Source organism: Mustela nivalis (genome assembly GCF_964662115.1).
Source record: "Mustela nivalis genome assembly, chromosome: 15".
NCBI lineage: Eukaryota > Metazoa > Chordata > Mammalia > Carnivora > Mustelidae > Mustela > Mustela nivalis.
Genome location: NC_139034.1, coordinates 17371550 through 17395908, shown reverse-complemented (window position 1 = coordinate 17395908; position 24359 = coordinate 17371550). Strand labels below are relative to the sequence as shown.

The following is a 24359-nucleotide window of genomic DNA, read 5'->3' as shown; positions in this document are numbered from 1 at the left end:
AAAGACAAAACCTCTCAATAATATAATTTACTAAGCTGTAGAGAATTCTATGGAATGTGTTGCTTGGAGAGTCAAGAGGAGGAATACTGTGGAGTTGGATCTCATGTTCACAGGGGAGCACGATGAAAAGGAAGAAATGAAGTTTATGTGAAATTCTCCCTGAATTACTTCCTCTGGAAATCACATAGATTCATTTTCAGATGGGAACCCAAAGAATAGAAATAATGGGATAAGCACCAAGCCCAATTTAACTCCACTTGTTCCCTTTCTGACTCTGTGCTGAAATGACCGCAATCTGTTCTCATGGGTATTCCCAAGTAGCCTGAAACAACCGAAGGACCCTTTCCCAGACCTGCACACAGGCCAGGAGGATGAAAGAGGAAAGCACAGCCGCGAGGAACACAACAGGTTTTTCAAGCAAGGACGGGACTTCGCAGTGAGGCATCACTGTACCTGGAACACACTGAATCAAGTTGGCGACCATGGCACTAAAATGTGCCCGGATATCTTTAAGAATTTCTACTTCTTTGTCATTTTCAGCTTCTAGGAGCATGCGGGTCAGGTCCACATATTCTAAGAACAAAGCCCCGAGGGCTAAAGTATCCCGTTCTAAGGCTCCATTTGTGCTGGGAAAAAAAAAAAAAAAAAAGATTAAGCTTTCAGATGATCAGTCTTTATGTCAGAGTAGTACATGCTTCATGGAAAATAAGATTCACTGCCAGGGGTCACACGCTAAATTTGCTCTTGACCCACAGGCAGTGTAAATAAATGTGGGGAAAAAAACCAGCAACAGGTTTTGGACTTCTCTGAGTGAAAGTTAAAGGTAACATATTTTAAAAAGGAAGGAAGGAAGGAAGGAAAAAAGGAAGAAAGAAAAAACGAAAGACAGACAAGACAGATACGAAGAAAGAGAGACAAAAAGGCCAGTTTAGTGAGGAGAGATGAACTCATTCGACTTTCCCCCTACCTGTCACTTATGACACCCGCATCAGCCAGAAGCTCAAATATTCGAAGTAGTTGCAGCCTTAATAAGTCCCGCCGTTCTCGGCGCTTTTTGTTCTGTGTAAAAAGAGGGAATTCTGTTTCGGCACGTAGGCAAAACAATATTAACTTTGCTTTGGGGAACTGTATTAAAGGAAAGATTCACTTAGCTATTTTCAATTTCCTAAACATAAAAGATGAGGGTGTTTTTCTTTCTTCCAAATCCTTAGAGAAAATGCTTGCTATTATGGGTTATAAAAGAAGCAGATCCTAAGTGGGTCAATAAATATTTACAAGGTGGCAACGTTCGGAACTAACCAGCTTCATTTCCTAGTTGCTCCCAGCAGCTACTGAAAGACAGAGTCACTGAAGCAGCAGAAAGAGTGGACACGAAGGATACCACCACTTCTTGTCATGCAAGTCACAGGGCTAAAATTCTGCTACTTCTTAGATCTTATCTACTATATGGGAAGCTTCTTTTTCTGTCTTAGTCTCTTCCCCCCACCCCCGCTACATTATAAATTTGTCCTTTTCAGAGTACACTTCAGGAAAAATAAAGTTGACAAAAATGCTTCTTATGCTAGATGAACAAATAATATTCTTGACCATCCAACTCCTTGTAAAAGATAAGTAAATAGCTAAAACCCCAAATTCAATCAACTCAAACCTCCTGCAAAAGAATGAAATATTTTTACATACATAGGACTGTGTTGTTTTGCCTTCATGAGTTTAGAGCAAAAATCTTTTAAAATAGGAACCACATTATACTAAATCCTCAAATACTGAGCAATAATAAAAATAACAAAAGTTAAAATATTAAGATTCACTGTTAATATTTGTATTTTGGGGGGGTGGGGGAATGATTAAGTATCATCTAAATTTATACTATACCATTGTTCAAATAAACTGAGGTTAAAGTATTTACATTAAAAATCTTACCTCTGGTCTTCGTTCCAGAGCTTCTTTCATTAATGGATGAAGTTCTTCCACTAATTCTCTATGGAGGAAAAAGGTCAGCATTTGAAATTCATTATTATTGACGCCAAGTTTGTCACCAAATACATCCATTGATCCTAAGTCATGTGCTTTTCTCACTTTGGCTCTGACCTCACATTCCCCCTGGACTTTCTGTTTCTCAGTCACATGGTGAACTGGAACCAGGTATTGGCTTGTGCTTTGCATTACTGGTTTTCATCCCAGTGTTACATTTATAATTTTGGCTCAATACAGATTTGTTGACTTGATTTTGATTTCCTGTTCTGGAGACCTCTATGGCAAGATGCCCTCTATAAACAGTTAAACAGTATTTTGTAAGTGATTATTAAAATCAGAACACTTCACTACAGGCACTGGGGATGAAGATAAGCCAAATCGAGTCCCTCACAGAAGACATGTTCAGTCTCACAGGAGCAAAAGAGAGGGGGGCAGCTGCTGGGCATCACTTTTGGGACCTGTGCTCAGGGGACTGACTGACTGACTGACAGTTGATTTTAAAATGAAGTCTTTTTGGAGGTTCAAAGATAAAACCCTTATTTGAGCTACATGATACAGGCAAATTGTGGCAAGTATTACAATAAGGAGGTTTTCATCAAAACCTTTTCTCTGGTAAAGTAAAAGTAAAAGTTTGATCATCTATCTATCTTTCACCTGTTCCCATTATCTCTAGTTCTCAGCTTTCTATCCACTAATCTAAATATTTCTCTTCTTTGGGAAATAATTTATGAACTTCTATGTCAAGACGACAAAATTATGAGCTCTAGTTTCTGCCAGAAATTCTGTCTACAACCTACTCTATGCCTGAGCACCCTGCAATATTCCGGCTGGATGTTTTGTGCTATAAGACGCCATCCTCCAGCAAAATCTGAAGTTAGGAAGGTAAACTTTATGGCATTCTATGCTGAGAGACAAAACCTGCATTCCATTTCAGATTTCTCTAACACAGATGCTAGAAGTTCTTCATCGAAGAAATGGAAATAATATTAATGATCTCCTCTAATAGCAGCCATTCACTGAATATTTACTATGTACATTTTTATATTTAATCCTCTCAGTGCATCCATAAGATAGATTCTATAATGATAACAATTTTTCTTTTTTTTTTATTGGATACACTTCATTTTAATTTATTATAACAATTTTACAGGTGAGGGAACCGAGGCCCAGAGACATTATGCTTTCCAGACTCACACGGCTAGCTAACAAATTATATAATCTTACCCACCCCTAAGAATATTGAGGGGGTAAGATATATAAGAGCACACGTCCTTGGGAAAGAAGGTTAGGTTCTTAGGCTCTTTGGGAAAGAATGTTAGGTAATTCCAGGAATTGTTTTTCTTATTTTCCTGTAGTATTTCTACATGATTCTTTGTCTTAACTATTTAACTAGTAAGGAGTAAATTACTGGTTCACTGGTACTCAAGTATCAGAACCCACAATTACTTTTTTTTGAGAATAAAATCTGACTGTATATGTGAATAATGTAATGGATATTTTTTTTTCCAGTGGTATCTAAAAGGCCTCATTAATCTTTCTTTTTCAAATACAGTTTCTCGCAGATGCCTGGAGCTTTCCCTTCTCTATCTATGTAAAAAAAAAAAAAAAGGTCAGAATTTTAATTGAATTGCTTATAGGCGTTCACTGCTTAGCTGAAGTCACCAGAGGCAGCTCGAACTAGCACTTTATGACGGCTCTTTCAAAGGGCTTTGACACTGCCTCAGATGGAATGGTTATTTGATTAAAGGTGTGAAATGAGTTAGGGATCCAGAAAGTGAGACGTGATGGTTCTATTAAGGCAGTTAAAGCACCTTCCAAAGAGATGGGCCAGTGTAACAGAATACTCCTGGAAGAGTTCTATCGGTGCTTAACCTGAGAGCCTGTTGCATGAATGGCCGATGAGCAGACCTCATTGTTCTGATGGCAAAGCCCCTGAACGGTCTGGCTCACCGGCGATGGACACTGAATTCTCTTCATTTATATTCTCTAAAAGAAGCTTGCACACGAGATAAAATCTGAGACGTCAAATCAAAGCCGCAAGGACCACAGGGAAAAGCGAAGGCAGTCGCGAGGAACGCTTGCTCCATGCACGTCAAGCAACGCGGACACAAAGGAAATGGTGCAAAGCCTATAAATGCCCAGGCACATGCCGACACGCAAACTCAAACTCAAGTTAAAGACAGGACCCACGAGAGCAGCGGCAGGAATGAATTCAGAACTCATTGAGACTACCGTACCTGAAAACAAGGGAATTTGTTCTTCCAAATCCTAAAACTAAGGACTCTGTGATCTCAATGCCCTCTAGTCTCATCAAAGGCACCAACTGCTTTAACAGAACTCCCACCGATGGGGTGCCTATGGCCTGAAACAAGTTGATTAAGAGTGAAAAAGAGGTAACATGATAACTGATGCTTCCTTTAATCAAATGATGATTCCATTATAACAGTTTCAAAGTACAAAACCACAGCCCAAAACACTGCCATCATTTCAGAAAAACAAAACAAAACACATAGACAGGCATCAATTTCTAAACAGCACAATGAATGCATTTTTCTCCTGGGACACAAATTCTAAAGAATATTTTTATTGTAACAGAATTTTTTTTAACCAATTAAGTCTCCAAAACCATTCTTAGCAAGGTCATTTAATCAAGGCATAGTTTAAGTGCAAGTGCTTGGGGGTTGTGAGGGAAATGTGATTTGGAGGGCAAAAGCCAAGTGCCTCAGGGCACTTATAAATACAAGTCACTCTGTGGTCTTAAGCAAGTTTCTCAACTTCTCTTCATCTTCAGTTCTCTTGTCAGAGAGGAATAATAAATTATGCACAACAAGGCTCAATGGAATTTAGAAATGTGTAGGATGCAAATCTGATCCCACAGACTCCAGATGGCAGGCACAGTGTAATACGCACTGTGAACTCTAGACAAACAAGCTAAAAAAAAACCTTACAGAATAATTCTTCTGAAGCATGTCACGTCACCTTGTTATCGTAGCTCACTGTACCATCAGGTGTGGTCGCCATGATTTCCGGAGTGGACGCTCTTAAGTGGCCCGGGCTCATTATACTGGGTTTTGCAACTCCAAAACAAAGAATAAGGTAATTTCTCCACAAGGTGACATAATTGTCTCCGCTGCCGGCAGTGCTGGTTTTCTTGGCATTAATTGGGCTACTAGAAATACGGATTTGAAAACAGGAGTGAAAGTAAGTTCTGGACTTTAAACATCACTGGTTAAATAAAGATCCTAGGAAGCACTCAAATAGAGTTGAACAACTGTCTGCCAAGGCTAGTCTATGCTGTTACAAAGTGTCTGGACAGGGGATGTCTCTGCTGGATGGGAAGTTGAATCAAAGTCGAAGACTGTTTTCACCGTTAAGGGACTGACATTCTATACTCAGACAATCATAGGGATTATTAAGGAAAAAGAAAAAAAAACTAGGTTTAGATAAGACCTTTTGACCTGTTTTTACTCCACGATCAGGATTCTGTATTAGGAAGTACAGAAACTAGAGAGGATTATAATGTGCAAATCAGTTAGGTAAAAGGAAAATGTAAGAGGGTGAATGATCAACAACACAAAGGAAGACATATAGTTTCCTTACTTTGGGTCTACCAGGGGCATGATGGACTGCAGCCGAGTGAAGGCATACGGCCAGGCGTAGCTGAGGGCTGTGGGGCAGTGTTTGGGCAGGTTCTCCTGCCGCAGGAAACTGAAGAGGCAGAGGACCCAGGGGTCTTTGACAGACTGAGCAAATATCCAGACATGGGAAGGACTCTTCACGTCATAATGGCTATTGACCAGGACTGCGTTCCACTCCACCAACCACTGCAGATCCACGCTGTGGGTCAGCGGTAAGGTTGCCTGCAGGTGCGAGAAGTGGGCCATGAATCAAAGCTCCACGGTAAATGACTAGTCCCCATCAGGGCTCCACCTTTGAGCCCCTTTGTCCACACTGCTTTCCTGACCACCTCTGCAAAGGGCCAAGCTTTGAATCTAAACACCCCTCCCACACCTACAACATCGGATGTTGCTCTGTACTAGCCACTGCTGTGTCTTATGCTGGAATACAAGCCGCTGAAGGGCAGAGTTTAGAGACTTGGGTCCTGTTTCAGTTTTAATGCCACACAGCACGTGCATTGGGACACTGAAGATGCTCATTAAATAGTTGTTGAGAAATAAATGGCTTTAGTAAAATTAAACTCGACCCTGGGATTGCCGCTTAAAATTCCAAAAAGCTATTAATTTCTGAAATTCATCAATGTGTTTTTATCCCTGTAATTAGTATCCTGGGCTTTTAAATGCTATAATCTTGTTTTCTGTTTCTTGGACTAAACTACCTTCCCTTTGACTTGAGGAGATGGCAAAACATAATCCCTTTCATGAAGGGCATATCACGGATGATTTTTGAGGTAAGAAGCCTACTTATTCTTGTCCTGTGATATCAAGCCAAAACAACACTACATTCTAAAACTTTTTTGATCTATATCTCATATAAGTTTGTATGTGTCATTCTCTTTGAAGCCTAGAAAATCAAAGTTTCGGGAAGACCAGGTTTCAAATAATCCAGCTGTGGTGCCAGGAGAGACAATTCCCTTTATGACTATCTGGCAATTAAAATGATCCATATTATCTCTTGGGTCTACAGGTTCCCATGGTGATGGGTGTGTCACGAGTGATCTCAACAGTTCATTGGCTGTAAGGGGGCGGGGGACAGCCTGAGCTTCAGGGCCAGAGACGAGATTTCCAACACGGGCTTGTGATCCGGGAAGTGTACCGACCATCCCAGAGTCTCTGTCTGGGAGATATTAATTTATGACTTGGGAATTATTTATGCTAATCTCACTTAATCTTCAGGTGAGTCACATGAGATAAGGAATGTAGAAACACCTGGCACAGAGCAGGCACATTTCTCTTCTCCCTTTTCCGTGTATCTTCTTAAGTGTAGTATTGCTGACCTAGGAAACCCAGGCCCACAATTTTGATTCTGATAAACAGAACAAAAATCACATGACTATCATCTACAGCCCAATAAGAGATGGATATGAGATAATTAAACTGGACTCTTCCATTCCATGTTAAACCAAATTAAATTTCTTAAAGCTGTAGGTAGGGCTATGGAATATCACTGTGAAAGTCTGTCCTGCCTGGCTTAATAGTTTGAGTAATGATCATTATTACTACAACTGTAAGCAATGGCAGGGCCACTAACGGTAGTGATCTGTGTGCTCAGTCTCAGTGAGAGAGAGAGACCACGGAAAGGCTTTGTATTCATTTCTATGTGTCAGATATGTCTCTATTCATTTATAGTTATTTGAAAGGAAGAGACAAGGGCATCAGCAATGTGGATGCGGTGAACGGTCCCCAATGTGCAGTGTCTCTTTCCAGCAACTGAGCTGAAATTAATCCAGATCCCTCTTCTACACTAGACTGATTTTTTAAAAAATCAGATAACTAATGTCAGTATCAATTTTCCTTCTATTTGTTCTGCAAATTGAAAGCTGCCAATATGCTCTTTAAAAAGGGAAGAATGTATTTGAATGGCAGATAAAGGTGTCCTAGATTCGGAGCCTAACTAAGGTCAAATCCAGGCCCTAACACTTCCCCGTGGGACCATGGCTCTGCCCCTTAATATTTTTGAGTTTCAATACCTAGGAGGGTCGAAAAAGGTAATAAATATGAAAGGACACCATAAACTGTAAAGCACCCCATATAAGTTACATGGTGGTGATAAGCACGATAAATAATTAGTTTTCTTAAGGAATCTTGAGCAATTCTTTCTGAAACTGTAGTTTGCAAATTATCTATATCCCTAAGGTTCAAATTTTGTTTGAACTTTATCTGAATGTTTCCTAAGCCAGTATCTGAAAACCTTGTCTTGTTTTTACTAGTACTGTTGTGTCAGTTTATTATCTGACATGAAACCCCAGAGTTCTTCTACATCATTTTTCTTTGTCTCCCTTTTTCAGACAGGTCTGGAGCTTACACTTGAGAACAATTAGGGATCAGGATCAAATGTGTACTTACCGAATCTGAAACAGCTACGTGAATGAAACTTTCGAGAATGGACGAACTTAGCTGATCCATGACATCAATCATAGGCCTGTCATCATCCTGTACAAAGGGTGGGCAATTACTCTCCATGGGAAAAAAAAAAAAAATCCTTCCCACCCACCCCACTGCCTTTGTTTGGTACATGAAGCCAAACAGCTTGCAAGATAGTGATAAGGGTTTTCTCACAGAAAATTGAGTGCCAACATGATGAAAGGTAGTAGATAAAACTCCCTGTGATTCTGAGTTTAGTCTTTCAAGTTTCAGTGGAAGATGTTTAGAGCTCCAACTTCACCTTGTACTGAAAAGACATGGACTTGAACTTCCAAATGCTGCACACATAGACAAGGATCCAAACACCTGTGCCATATGTCATCCAGCAGAGTGTTCACGTTGTTGTGAAAATTAAGGGATGGAAACCCCACAAGAATATGCCTTGTGGGACCACGAAAATGCTACGTGCTTAAGTCACTCATCTGCTAAAGTAAGTGATAAATTGTTGACCGTGACTGAATTTTAGTTCCAAAGAAAGTGCACTGGAGACTGACTATACTGACCACATACTCTGTGGTATCTTCGTTGTGTACAGCTACTTGGCAAAAGAAGCAGACTACAGAGTACAGGAGAGAGTATCTTATAGAAAATTCTTCTTCACAAATAGTGTGTGTGTGTGTGTGTGTGTGTGTGTATCCACATATGGATATGTATATGTCTGCCATCTTTTATTAAAAAGAAGCTCAGAATTATAAAATTATTTACTTCAGAAACCTTACAGGAAAGCCCTGAAAACCATTATTTGTGTATGAATGAAAATGGTTTCCAAAAAATTACGGCTGGGGGAAAAACACCCACACAAGCTCATAGATACAGAGAACAGATTGATGGTTGTGGGGTGGGTGAAATATGTGAAGGGAGTCAAAAGGTACAAACTTCCAGCTACAAAATAAATAAGTCATGGGGATATAATGTACAACATGGTGACTAGAGGTGATAATACCATATTGCATATGTGAAAGGTGCTAAGAGAGATCTTAAAAGTTCTCATCACATGAAAACAATTCTGTAACTCTGTATGGTGACAAGTGAGATACTACCTCGCACAAGTCAGAATGGCTAAAATTAACCAGTCAGGAAATGACAGGTGTTGGCAAGGATGCGGGGGAAAAGGGAACCCTCCTACACTGTTGGTGGGAATGCAAGCTGGTGCAACAACTCTGGAAAACAGCATGGCAACTCCTCAAAAAGTTGAAAATAGAGCTACCCTATGACCCAACAATTGCACTACTGGGTATTTACCCTAAAGATACAAATGTAGTGATCAGAAGAGGCACATACACCCAAATGTTTATGGGAGCAAAGTCCACAATAGCCAAACTATGGAAAGAACCTAGATGTCCATCAACAGATGAATTGATAAAGAAGATGTGGTCCATATAGATAATGGAATACTATGCGGCCATCAAAAAACCTGAAATCTTGCCATTTGCAACAACATGGATGGAACTAGAGGGTATTATGCTGAGGGAAATAAGTCAATCAGAGAAAGACAATTATCATATGATCTCTCTGATATGAGGAATTTGAGAGGCAGGGCAGGGGGTCATGGGGGAAATGGGGGGAAAAATGAAACAAGATGGGACCAGGGAGGGAGACAAACCATAAGAGACTCTTAATCTCAGGAAATAAAATAAACTGAGGGTTGCTGGAGGCTGGGTTATGGACATTGGGGAGAGTGTGTGCTAAGGTGAGTGCTGTGAATTTTGTAAACTGATGATTCATAGACCTGTAACCCTGAATCAAATAATACATTATAGGTTAACTTAAAAAAACAACAACTCTGCAGGGTAACAGATGTTACTAGACTTATAGTGGGGATAATCTCACAGTGTAAACAAAACAGGTTCATTATGTTGTACAGCTGAAACTAATATAATCTTGTAGGTCAGTGACACCCCAATAAAAAAATTATGTGAAAACAAAGTTGTGGCTGATAGAAGAGAGCAACATATGAGAAATGTTCTTAACACAGACTTTGCATAGAAATTAAGATCATGGGTTTTATACTTGAAACTCATGTAACAATTATGGTCAAGTACACTTTAAAAAGAACATGGGGCTCTAGAGGCATATATTTCTGACTTTCAATTCTGGCTGTGCCAGGTCCTCCCTGCTGATTTTTGGTGAAGGCATTTAATCTCCCTAAACTTCAGCCTCAGTATCTGTACACTGGGGAAAATAATACTAATTTTTGTGTTATTGGGAAGGTTAAGTGAGATACCATGTCTAGTGCACAGCACAGTGGTGGACATGGCCATGGTAATGACGATCATTCCTATCAGACTTAGAGACTTAATGGAGGTTTACCAAAGTACAGCAAGTCTTGGACATCCATTACCAGATACCACAGATGTCCTAAAATAGATCACCAAGCCATCTGAAGAAGAGTGAACAGGAAGGATTGTGATGAATTTGAAAATATTGGGTAAAGACAATGACCATTTTGTGGATCAGAAAACCAAGTTCAGGGATTTAAAACAGGAAAATGGAAAGTAGCATTTTTTTCTGAAGAAGTATGTGACATAATGCGCTGGCCCTTCTTTCGTCAACTTATGCAGCTTATGGTTCGGCCACCTGTGCTTGCAGGCGATGAGCCCTAACATCTGAACAACGGTGCACAGCCCATGACCAAGTGCGGACATTAGCTGGCCGATCATGCTTGGCCATTGGCTTGCTTCTCCAATCTCAAGGGGACATATTTTCTCATAATTTCAAGATTACTGAAATTAAACAGTTACCCAGACTGTTTGATACCTTGATCATTTAAAATGGAACTCATTATTTTCTCAAGTTCTTTCTCTAATATAAACATTATAATGTCTTCTTAATTTGATGCATGCTGAACATTATGAAGAAAAATGATCTACAACTTAAAATTCTTCACTGTTTAACCAAGAACCACCTCTTAGAGAATCAGAAATGGTCTTTTCTATTGCTCTCAGAATAGACGGCATATCTCTTGGAGCTCAAGAGTACTCTTTCATAATCAAAAACCCATGGTCAATCAAAAATTATTTTTTGACATCATGTTTGACAAGGAGGCCCATAAAACAGTAATGCATTATTCCCAGGTTTTAATCTAAACTTCAAAAGAAAGAAATGAATTAGAAAGTTCAAAAGGAGAATCCATACCTCAGGCTGACCCAGGGCGACAAATAAAGCTCGAATTTCCTTGAGTATTAAAACGGACAGTTTGCGTGTGGCCACCTGGAAACTGCAGAGTAAAACCAAAGCAAATCCTTCCACGGCGTGAAGCACACTGCAGTGGGGGCCCCGCTCCGACTGAATTCTGTGGCTGGAGCCATTCGCAATCAGCTGTCAGGCAATAAGAGCACATTCGATATTCAGAAAAATAACAACTGAAGAAGAAGAAACTACTCATATGTGCATCTTTTGGCACATGGGACCTCATAATATTAAAATAAATTGCAATGGCTTCTATCCAGACACGACTGTAAGTTCATTATTATTCATGACAGATCACAGATCCCCTTTTTCTTTCGATCCATTGTCACTTTGGAATACCATCAACCATCTGTTACCTTTGATAAGAGAGAACTTTCAAAGGCTATTAATATTAATAAGAACAAAACTGCTTCCATCCATATAGCATTTGAGATGACACTATAAATTGAGTCAAAGTGGCCTCATTTGTTTTGACTCAGATTCCCTATAGACTTGTAGAGACCATTCAAATGGATTTTCAAACATTTACTTTCTAGTCACATGTGCGTATTTGTTTCTTGTGTTTGATTCTAATCTAAGTGTGTGCACGTTTATGCCATGGGTTCAGAAAGTTCCCAAGTCACAACTAAATGGGTCTAAAGCAAAAGGAACCTAGACAACAGGGCAGGTTCCACAACCATTTCAGTTTTCCTTTGACAAACACATGTAACCCTTGTTTGTCTACTATGATCCTTTGGCATGTATACAACACAGGGAAACAGGAATGACCTAGGACTGGGGATTCTGGCTGTTCCTTCAGTGCTGTTGTTCACCCCTAAGCTTTCACGTTCCTCAGCCTCTCAGCTGTGCTCTTCCCTTGCCAGGCCTCTTTTCTTTTTTTTTTTCTTTGACAGAGAGAGAGATCACAAGTAGGCAGAGAGGCAGGCAGAGAGAGAGAGGGAGCCTGAGCAGGGAGCCTGATGCAGAGCTTGATCCCAGAACCCTGAGATCATGCCAAGGGCAGAGGCTTAACCCATTGAGCCACCCAGGTGCCCCATCCCAGGCCTCTTTCCCATCCGCTCATTGCCAATGTCAAGTTCACCACTGCCCTTGTTCTCTGTGACAACACTTCTCCATAACCTGCTTTTCACAAGGTTTTCATTCATTTTTAGCATTTAGGACCGAGGTGGGAAGGAATAAAGAAATCCTAAGACTGCATATTTTTTCCTCTGTGGATATTGAACAATACAACCAATGTGATGTATGATAGGGCCAAAAAACCCCCAAAACCAAAACCAAAACCAAAACAAAACAACTGGAGGGCAATTAACTTTTCTATATGCATAATATCCCTTTCCAGCTTGATAAGCATATCCATACCCAGCTCTATATCCATGCTTATAGTCATTTGTTCTTAGAGATTTATAATCATAATTCTCTGAAAAAAGCAATTTCTATTCCCTGAATGGCCTTGTGAATGATAACAAATCTAACCCAAGGCCTATCCATCCTCAGTTTCTTGGTCACAGTTTACGCAACATGGAAAAATTAACGGCCATCACCAGGTCTCGAGAAAGTTCCTTGGTGGCAGGAAGTAAGAACTCCAAAGGTTCTCCAAGCTGCAGCTTATTCACACAAATACTATATTGCAGAATATAAATCAGTGGGAAGAGTGTTAAAATCACCTCTGAATTTCTGATCTTGTTGCCTTGTTCGTAGACTTTTCCTTGAGTTTGTATGACCAGTTTCCACTGGGTGAGCAGCTGGAGCAGTAACTTCAGGGATGAATCAAGGAGGGTGTGATGCATGTCGTTGACTTCCCGGAGAAGGAAGTTAGTAAAGCCAAACAGTACATCTTCTCTCCAGTCTGAGAAGTCCACAAGTAAACCCTGAAGAGAATTCTGTGCAATATGTCGCAGCTCATCGTCCATATGAATAGAGAGCCTGTGAAGGGAGTAAAAGACAATAAAGCCTTTAGTTTATTAATGTTTCTCCCAGATTTGTGACAGAACAAATATAGTTCTCTGCTTTTATCCATGTCTAAAAGTGGGTCACCCTGTCACCTGCTCTTCATTCAGCTCCCCTTGTGTTGACACCTGATAGAACCAGCATACCTTTATCAGAGTTAAGGAATTAACCTGGGTACAAAGCTATTAACTAAACCACAGATTTTATTCTGATTTCACCAGTTTTTCACTAATGTCCTTTTTCTGTTTCAGGATGGAATCTAAAATATTACCTGGCATTCACCTATATCTGAATCCTTTTAAATACAATGTTGACTACAGAATAAATTAGTATCAAACCTTTTACTTTTTTAAATTAACATATAATGTGTTACTTGCTTCAGGAGTACAGGTCTGTGAATCATCAGTCTTACAGAATTCACAGTGTTCACCATAGCACAAACCCTTCCCAGTGTCTGTAACCCAGCCACCCTAAACCCTATTACTTTTAAGGATAAGAAAACTGAGTACCACAGAATCTAAGGGACTCATCCAGAAGTTCAGGGAGAATGAGAAAGTAAGGCTTAGATCAATGGTCCATAATTGGTCTCGTTCCACCAAGGGGTATTTGGTAATGTCTAGAAACATTAATGATCATCACAACTCAGAGAGGGCTATCAGCATCTCTCTAATAGGTGGAACCTACAGATGTGGCTAAGCATCCTAAAATGCACAGGACAACTCCCTACAACAAAGAATTATCTAGACCAAAATGTCTACAGCGTCAAGGTTGAGAAAATCAGAGTCAGCTGAAGAATACCAGGGTATTGGTGGTATAACCTACAATACTGTAATAAAATTAAATCTTGACACTGGTATGAGCCATCAGCTAACATGTTTTATAGATTCTTTTATTCATTTACTTAAGAAACAAATATTTTTGAGATCTCCTCAGATTCAGACACACAACCCTTCAGATACAGCTTTCAGTATGGCCGTGTCTATTGGGTGGGGTGCTTACAGGAGCGAGGGGGGAGATGATGCTGGAGAGGAAGCAGGAAGAGCTCAGGGAAGGGTCTACAGTCCACCCAGGGAAGCAATACAGCAGGGAAGGGGTTAATGGTGTGTGTTCTGTAATCAGCATATCCAGCTCAGTGTCTTGCCACTTGTTGCTTACTAACTGTGGGACCCTGTGCTAGTTAGTCAATCTCTCTCAGCCTCAGAGCCTCATTTGGGGACAATTATTGTACTTATATTTCACAAACTTGTGTGGTTCATGAAGATGACCCACATACAGTGTATAACACCACACTGAGTGTGTAGCAAGCACTTAGTAACTGGTAGATATTATTAGAAAAAATGAGCTGTATCTTGAAAGATATAGGGGAATAACATGATTAGCTTCACACCTGGGGAAAAAAAAAAGTTAGGCAGGAATATGGAGAATGCCTTGGAGAAGCAACCAGAGTAGGGGCAGAGACCAGCTAGAAGGTCACTATAGTGTCAGACAATAGGTGGGGGCCAGGTGGGTGGCTGACCCAAGGTAGAGAAGTAGTGAGAAAGGAAGACAGATCAAAGATACTGAGGATGTAGAGTTTCCAGCACTCAGCAGCCCGGAGGCGTTCAATGTCAGAGAAGAAAATGGCTGAGTCACTAGGGGCCCCCACCAAAGAGGGCAGATAGTATCCTCAGCGAAGAGAAGAAAACACTTGGACCCAGACTGTATAGGAACATCCTCAAAGTCCAGGATGCCAGCCAATGACTTCTAACCCTTAATCTAAACAAGTCTGGTACAGTCCTATGTTTTTGAATAAACATGATTTCAAAACTTGAAAAGCAAATACCTTTCTTATTCTCTAAAGCATAAAGCACACTAATTGGTCCAAATCTGACACTTAGAAACCAGGCAAAAACTTGTTAATGAGCAGATACATATCAAGTCAGGAAAAACATATTTCCTGTCCCAAAAGCAAGTGATGTTCTAGGAAGATGCCGAGAAGGATGATCTAACTGTGGGACCCTGTGCTAGTTAGTCAATCTCTCTCAGCCTCAGAGCCTCATTTGGGGACAATTATTGTACTTATATTTCACAAACTTGTTGTGTGGTTCATGAAGATGACCCACATACAGTGTATAACACCACACTGAGTGTGTAGCAAGCACTTAGTAATTGGTAGATATTATTAGAAAAAATGAGCTGTATCTTGAAAGATATAGGGGAATAACATGATTAGCTGATTCTTCAGGTTAGACCTAGCCCCCTAAGTCTAGAGCTCTTACAGGGAAGGGATTACAGTTGCTGGAGGAAAACCTAGAGGCCTTTACCTTGAGCTTCCAATTAAGGACTGTCTATGGCAGGAATTTACAAACTTTGTGTTTTAATCAGCAGCTCTATTTTTTCCCCCGCAAATTTTAAGTAGAGCACAAAATCTGAGTTGAAGCTTGGGTAAAAGGCCTGAAGCCCACCCCTTTGGGGGAAAGCAGTAGATGCACCCTTGAGTCATTCTGCAGCCATGGCTTAAAAATACTAGTTTATAAAGCAAACAAACAAAAATGCTAGTTTATGGAAAAAAAAAACCACTTGAAGTCATCTTTCCATCTTAAGTTTGTTATTTCTATTTATTATACTTATAGCTATCTATGATCCTGAATATTTTAGGAACAAGCCTCTGTAGAGGACTCTCAGTGGAAAGCACTTTCATAAAGGTGAGCTTCAGAGTCACATGGGAGCTGCTTAGTACATCTGAATAATTTTATAGTGTAAGGTGCACGAATCAGAAGGGAGTGACTTCAAATTCACAGACCAAATCCAGGACCATGATCAGAAGAAAAAGATCCATCAGGAGAAACAGCCCTTTCTGGACTGTTGCAGGATAAACAAAAGGTTATTAGGAAGAGGTAAGGAACCAGCTGCCCTAGAGTATCACCAAGCGCAGCAGAGGGAGAAAAGGGTTTAAAGTGAAGCCCAGGAGACAATGGTTTCCAAAAGGAGGGACCTGCTGACAGGTGGATGGTTAGCCTTTGGAATGGTTCACCAGAAGTGGTTGGAATGTCTTCTCTGCAGGTATCAAAGAGTGAACATCCATCTACATACAGTGCTCTGAGCTGTATCTCAATTAAAATAAAATACATGAAAAAGTGGTTTATTGAAGCAATATACGCACTGAGACTATAGTTCTCAGTAAGCCACTCAGAACAACCAGCCACCTTCCACTGTACAGACCTAGACTGAAAAGCAAATGGTAAATGGCAAATGGCAAATATTTTTCGGGTACCACAGAAGACTGTGGAATTCTGTATGCACTATGTCATAAATTGCCACAAGTTATAAGGAAACACTGCATAAAAAGTGTTTATCTCCCATTTTGAATCTAACCAATGACATTTCTCACTGCCATTTGGTGGCAGGAAAATTCTGTACATTTGGGCAACCGACTTTCCTCTTCTGAAGTTCAAATCTCCTTCTCCGAAAATAGGAATAAATATGTGCCCAGCTTTCTTAACATACTGTGCATGAAAACGCATTGTACATCAAGGCATCATCTGTTATTCAAATGTAAAGATGCCTAAAAATAATAACTAACATTTGCTGAGAGCTTACTGTGTTCTAGGCACTCTGTGAAGTGATTTATGTGATTCTCACAACCTCATGACCAGTTATGGAAAGAGGAGGGCAGACACGGAACAGCAACCTCTCCGTGCATAGGTAGTGCTGTGGGAAGCGACAGAGGACGGGAGCCTGTAGACTGTTGAGGGAGACGTCCTTCCTGTGGTCAAGGGACAGAGCAGGAAACATCTGGGAGGTCAGTCAGAGAAAAATGATACCTACGGCCAAAGACACAAGTAACCTCCCTTCTATGTGGAAAACCTCGTGAGCACCCACAACTGGGAAGGGGAGGCTCTGTGAGAGCAGGAAGGAAATCCTCCCCAGGGATCTTATTGTGATGTCAGGAGGGCCTGTGGAGCCTCCATGGAGCCTAAGGAGAAAGATTCCTCACACGCTGCCATTAGAAGTGGGCGGGGCAATACACAAAACATCAGAAATGTAGTAGCGTGGAGAAAGGGGTTTGCCATTTCATTCCATACAACAATGTCATGCTAAACACACTAACAGGAGTCTGAGGTTAGAGTGTCTGTGACATTGAGCCATTACCTGAAATGCTGGGAAGGGGCCTTGGGGGACAGATCCCCTCCTTATTCAGGGGACGGAGCTGGGGGATGGGGACAGAGAACTGACATGAATGTTGGTCTTATTTTGCCAGTTATAAAGAAAACCAAGGAGCACTTGGTTGGCTCAGTCAGTGAAACATCTGCTTTCGGTGCAAGTCATGATCCTGGGGTTCTGGGACAGAGCTCCGCGTTGGGCTCCCTGCTCAACAGAGAGTCTGCTTCTCCCTCGCCCTCTGCCCCTCTCCCCGCTTGTGCCTTTTCTTTTTCTCTCAAATAAAATCTTTAAAAAAAATAAAGAAAACCAAGTTTTTCTGCAGTAACAATGTACTGCAGGATGTAACCATGAAGCATCTGAACTAAAAGGTCTCATGCCTCTCTGACTAGACTGTATATTGCCTCAAGAGTCAACTCGGTCCAAACGGGAATGCACTATGTCCCCACAGTGTAAAGCATACTACAGGCTGGAAACCCACATTTACTGCTGTTGAATTTCTCCATTTTGTCCTCGGACCCTCTCAAGGGGATCTAGGGACTCATTTTCTCACAGGTTAATAGGACCCAGGGTGTAGGTCGAGCGCTCCATTATCTCTTCCTTGAGGAGAACAGCCTCCGGCTTCTAAAGTTTATGGAAAAGGTCTCTTCACAGGCTTGCCATACAAGCACAGTCATTTTCTTGATTTCTAAGCCTTGAACCCTCAAGAATGTTTATTTGCTCTTTCCCCTCATAAAAACAGTCCCCATTGCTTTGAGCTTTGTAAGAATGTACATAATAATAAACACGATGCACCATAAATAGCATGGACATTCCAACCATGTCTAACAGAATTCCCCTTGGCATGCCTGGCACCAGGGTCTTCTGCAGATCCAGGCGTCACTGGATTCGGTGATCAGAGTGATCCAGAAGTAAGAATCTCCCATACAGTCACAGCAAAATAGTGTCACAGACTGTACCTGAATGTGTGTGGCATTTAGAAAACTCAGTATTTCAAAGGCCTAGTACACATAATCATCCCCAATTAAAACTTCACTGACATCAGCAAACTTTCCTTCTGCTTCAATTTAACCGATAACTTTTCCCCTGCTGACACATTTTCCCTGGATTAACCAAAGCGCACATCTGTGACACGTAGCCCTCTCCACAATCTTATGAAATAGGCGATATTATTCCAATTATTTAAAAAGGTTTTATTTCTTTACTTGAGAGGGAGAGAGAGAGTGACCGAGGGGAAGCAGGAGCAAGGGGGAAGGGCAGAGGGAGAGGGAGAAGCCGACTCCCTGCGGAGTCAGAGCCCAATTCACCAGGACCCCGGGATCATGACCTGACCTGAAGGCAGACACTTAAGGACTGAGGCACCCAGTGCCCCAGTATTATTCCAATTTTATCAGGGAAAAAACTCTGAAGGCTTAAATAATTTGCCTAGATCACATGGTTAGGAAGTAGCAAAAGCAGGGAGGCAAAATTCAGGATTTCCAAATGATTCTATTTCATTCCCAGATTTTGCTATTTCCTCCAAATCTCCTAGATGGTGTTCTGCCATTCTCTGGTGGCTCAGAGGCCATGAGGAGCAGTCTTCTCTCCCTTAATTTCTCACTGCCATGTCCAACCCTTTCACTCAGCATCCCCTCCTCTGTGCACACTAGACTCCGACTCACCCAGCCCCTCCCCTGTCACCCCTGGCTCAGCGACAGGCTGCTCTTCACCTTGGCACCTGACACCTGCCTCTCAGCATTTCTTACTCTCTGGCTTTGCCAGCATCTTGGGAGACTCAATAGTATAGGATCTTAGCCTCTTCTTCCTGAGGTTCCCTCACTCCCAAATAACCTTTTTTCTTATCCTTTGGGAATCTACCCTTCATTCCTCCTTAGGTCCTCTTGCCCAGCGCTGGAAGGCCCTTTGTGATCCGGGCTTATGGTTCCCTCTTTGCCGCTGCTTCCCTACTTCCAATGATTGTGTTCTTTGCTCACATTCTGGTTGTCAGCCTGAGGCAAATTAGCAACCTAGGCTGCCAATCATTTAACTTCAAAATCCTAAAATATGTCCTAAACATGGAATGGAACAGAGAAGGACGCACAGAATGGAGGTTGCTGACGACAGGTAAGGAGAGGTTACACGTAGCAGTGGCCAAAGCCAGCAAGAAGGTGGATGGCTGTGGTCAGAGAGCACCAGGGCTTCCAACAGTGGCTTTCAAAGTAATGGCTCTCCAGTCATCCTCACAAGCCAGCCCTGTCCTGTGCCGGCAGTGACTGGCAGGAAGAAAGGGGCAGCTGTGTCTACGCTTGGAGGGCAGTAGGCTACAAATGACATTAACGGACCAGAGAGAGTGATCAACAGGAATCCAAACTGGCCGTCCAGCGCAGAAGGCATGATGACCACAATGACCAGGAGTGTGGTGCTCCGTGGTTTGATCCCTATGGACTGCACTTAAACCACTGAATTCACTGACATGCCTAAATGCACCCGCGGGGGACAAATACAGTGCAATCATTCCTACACTCAGCATTTAAAAATAGGATTTTAGTGGATACAAGGAATGGTGCCTCTAACAAGCATGACATCTGGAAGCTTCTCTCCCTAGTGAGTTATGCTTGTCCTCTGGAGTCCCTGCTGTCATTTAAAAAATTAAGTGCTTCCAAAAATAAGTCTTTCGTAATGTCAAGAAGCCATAGGGCGGCCACTGGTGGTCTGCAGTCACGTGGGACCAGGGCTTGGGTTATTCCATTTGGATACTGATGGAAAAGGTGCTCTCCAAAAAGGGCTAGCAAATGTGGGTATGCAAAGTCATGCGTAATGCATTAATATTTGTTATCCTTCTCTTGGCTTTCCTCTATTCTACCATTATCAGATTAAGAGCCTAAAATATTTTTTATCACATTATTCTCTCTCTTAATACTGCATCAGTCCAAATGCCTCAGCTAATAGAAAAGATTAGCTGAAAATCTACCTCTCCAGTCTTTTTCTTTTCTTTTTTTTTTTTTTAAAGATTTTATTTATTAAATATCAGAGAGAGAGAGAGAGAACACAAGCAGGGAGAGCACCAGGGGGCAGAGGGAGAAGCTGAGCAGGGAGCCCAATATGGAACTCCATCCCAGGACCCTGGGATCATGACCTGAGCTGAAGGCAGAGGCTTAACGGACTGAGCCACCCAGGCGCCCCTACCTCCCCAGTCTTCTTTCTAGGTCTTATTTCATTGACTTTCTAAATTCCGTCTGCTTTCCTTCCTCCCCCCTTCCCTCCCTCTTTTCCTCCCTTCCTTTCTTTTTCTTCCCTTTCTCTCTCTTTTTTTCCACATTAAGGGTGATTTTGTTCTTCATTCCATTCCATTCAAACACCCATGTTTCTAAGGATGTCATGTTCTAAATTGCTGTTACATAATGTCACTTTTGATTTTTAAATTAAAGACACACATAACTGTCAACTGGAACTTATCAACATGAGAAATATGACACTTACTTCACTGTAACAACATAATTTCACTTAAAACAAATTAACTTGAGGTTCTAGTTGGACTGCACATTCTCACGGACAACGTTGGGAGAGTGATACATATACGACTTCGGGCAGCTTTCTGAAGCACTAAAATTAGCTAAGGATCCCCATTTCCTAACTTCTGGGTGCCCCGGGGGTGTGTGGGTGTCAGACTGGGAATCGGACCCTGCATGAACTCTTCTCCAGGCAGATTTATCTCATTTCCTGGCCCCACCTCTGTGTTTCATGGTATGCTTTTCCTTTCTGAGCCCTATCTCAAGATTCACTTTCTCCCAGGACTGATCTGCTGACTTCCTCAGTCCCCAGTAATCCCACTACCCACTGAACTCACTCACATATCACACTTTTTGTGCCATTAGTTTGTACAGTTTCAGGCCTTGGATTGCCAGTTACCTTATGTGCTTGTGTATTTGCTTCTACATTGGATTTTAAGCCCCCTTGAACATGGGGAGAAAAACATACACTTTTTAAATCCCTCCTTGCTTATACATAGTACCTAGAATAATGCCTCATTTAGTAAATATTTGTCAATTTTTAATAATAATTCTTTTTTTTTTTTTTTAAAGAATCATGACAAAGGATTACAATCCATTTAATCAAATACACCCACAGTTCTCACCTGGCCAGCAAGTCAATGAGTTCAAGTTTTGACATCCCATCAGGAAGCAGTCGGGGGATAGCAGCAACACAGGTCCTGAAAAGATCTATTTTTGGCTTTCTCTCACCCCTAGAATTTGAAAACAAACATAGGTTAAAGGCTACAAAAGTTTTTTAAAAAAATCAACCAAATATGTGAAAAAAGACTAGAATCGACAACTTCTGAATCACTGCATGGTGTTTGCTGTATATTATTCTCAAAGTTTATGACCTTTAGAACAATGGCCAGTTCTAAGAGAATGTACAGAGATTTGAATCTTAGAGGTATATATCCAAAAGGAGAAATGCCAGTGTCAACAGTATTCTACCATACAGTTTGCCATTCAGCCAGCTTCCCTGGGGTTTGGTCCCTATGGACTGCACTTAAACCACTGAATTCACTGACATGCCTAAATGCACCCGCGGGGGACAAATACAGTGCAATCATTCCTACACTCAGCATTTAAAAATAGGATTTTAGTGGATACAAGGAATGGTGCCTCTAACAAGCATGACATCTGGAAGCTTCTCTCCCTAGTGAGTTATGCTTGTCCTCTGGAGTCCCTGCTGTCATTTAAAAAATTAAGTGCTTCCAAAAATAAGTCTTTCGTAATGTCAAGTAAAATCCTGAAATGTATATAGTTTTGCACACAATTCTGAGTTTTAAAATTATTCTGATGAGCCTGACCTCTATGGAGATTCCTTCCCTCTTTTCATTGCCTTGGGAATATGAATGCTTGAAGCCAAGATAATTAATATCTTGTACGTTCTGTTGTAAAATCTGAAGGACTGCTACATTTTATGACAAATTGTTTCGATTTTTAGTAGTTCAAACAGGTAACTGATCCTTAACCACATATTTTATCAAGAAAAACTACACTACCCATCATATCCTTCCAAGAACCTAAGTGGTGAAATATAACAACATATTTAAATTCTGATAATTCAGTCTTCTGAGAATAAATATAAAACTGTCATGAAATTAACGCTATTGTAGGACACAAAGATAATGATGAAAATGCAAAGTAGGATAAAGTCATTCTTTCTTGGAATAGTAACTGTGGTCAGAATAGAAACACAGCAATTGGAATCTGCCCTCTCTATAACCAGATGGCAATTCTGCTTTTTAGCATGGCTTTGTTTAACTTTGTTAGGAATGCATACAAAACTGCTTATGTGAAAAATAACACATATATGTTGACTTCTCAAATACTCTGTTTTTGCAGAAAGTTATAGGATTATCTTCTCTCATTTTCCATAGTCCTTTTGGCATGGAGTGCACGAGGACTGGAGAAGGGACCATTGCACACTGGTTTATAATCAGCTGAAGAAACGAGAGGCTTTCAGGTGACACCCCAAATAGCTGTACGGAGTTAGAACCTAGGGATGGCTCCTAATTGTTCATTTGCAACATGGTGAGTTGTTTCAATAGTTCTCCTAGCTTGCTCACCAGATGTTTTAAGCAGCTGGCATTATTTGTTGGAAAACAGGTGACCCCATTGACCTGAATTTGTAAGGCAAATTCTGCCAGGCTTCCAGGCTGATAAAATGAGCCTAGATTAGAAACTCTCATGGGTGCATTATTTCCTTTTACTACTTTAGTCCTTGCCCTCTGGGCTTTTAAAGATTTATTTATTTATCTTAGAGAGAGAGAGTGTGTGCATATGAACAGGTGGGGGACGAGTAGAGGGAGAGAGAAAAATCTCAAGCAGACTCCCCGCTGAGTGCAGAGTTGCAGGCATAGCTTGATCTTACAACCCTGAGATGAGTCAGACACTTAACTGAGTCACCCAGGCTCTCCTCTCTGGGCTTTTACAGGAAGTGAACCCCCAATAGCAGAATTTTTATGAACAGATACTGTTATTATTTGCTAGCATGTGCCACAAAGGGGATGAAGAATGGAAATGGTGCAACCATAAAATGCTAACATTCAAGTTTATACCCTAAGCAGGATATGGGAAAGTGAAGGATTGACTATCAACTCCAAAGATGATTTCCGTTAGCATGGTGTGGACCTCAACTGTCTCCTCCCAAATGCTTATGATTCTCTAATGTTTCTTTTTGTCTTTGAAAAATGTAACAATGAGTTATTCTCCACTCAGGCATCCACCTTAAAATGTAGCAAGGAAAGTATTCCTAGTCCCATTTGGGGGTTTTAAGATGAATAGGGAAAAGTAAAGAATCGTCTTAGAAAAAGTTCAAGGTATTGGTTAAAATTAAAAAAAAAAAAAGTTTGAATATATTGTTTTGGTCCTGACCCTATTGTATGACCTCTTTTTTTCCCCCATTTTTAAAAGTTATTTTTATTAACATATAATGTATTATTTACCCCAGGGGTACAAGTCTGTGAATCATCAGGCTTACACATTTCACAGCACTCACCATAGCACATACTCTCCCCAACTACTGTAACTCTCCATAACCCAACTACCCTCTCATATGATCTCTTGATCGTAAATATCGTTTTCCTTTAAAAGCCTTTCTTTACTAATTTTAGGGGAAACAACTACAATGCAGAAGTTTTAAAAACATTTCTTATATTTTTTATATTATCAGTTGAAAATTGCTTTAGTATTAGTATTTAGTATTAGTATCTACTAATGGGGTTAAAATTTGATTGACAATCTGGCAATATGTGAGGTAAGAACTGGAGATGGAGACAATACATATAATGGGATTCATCTTTGTCAACTTTAATTTTTGTGATTTATTTAAATGTGATCATTTAAAGTAAATGAATGGCAAGCTGCAGGATAATATGCATTGTAAAATCCCATTTTTGCACAACAAATGCATATGTACATATATTTGTGTACAAATATTGTGTATATATATATTGTGTACACATATTGTGACAAACGGAAAATTCTGGAAGGA

General features: G+C 40.7%; 1 protein-coding gene across 12 annotated transcripts in view; it reads right to left on the bottom strand.

The window, feature by feature from the left end:
* Positions 1-24359, bottom strand: part of FRY (FRY microtubule binding protein) — a 446915-nt gene that overhangs the window by 107450 nt on the left and 315106 nt on the right. For all 12 annotated transcript variants that reach the window (XM_082700313.1, XM_082700315.1, XM_082700306.1 and 9 more), the window contains 10 exons: positions 21466-21573; positions 12929-13187; positions 11211-11393; positions 7998-8084; positions 5575-5834; positions 4954-5143; positions 4212-4336; positions 1921-1978; positions 968-1059; positions 454-626 (listed from right to left, as the gene is read on the bottom strand). In XM_082700313.1, coding sequence (XP_082556439.1) covers positions 454-626; positions 968-1059; positions 1921-1978; positions 4212-4336; positions 4954-5143; positions 5575-5834; positions 7998-8084; positions 11211-11393; positions 12929-13187; positions 21466-21573 — 1535 coding nt within the window. The remainder of the gene's footprint in view (positions 1-453; positions 627-967; positions 1060-1920; positions 1979-4211; positions 4337-4953; positions 5144-5574; positions 5835-7997; positions 8085-11210; positions 11394-12928; positions 13188-21465; positions 21574-24359) is intronic.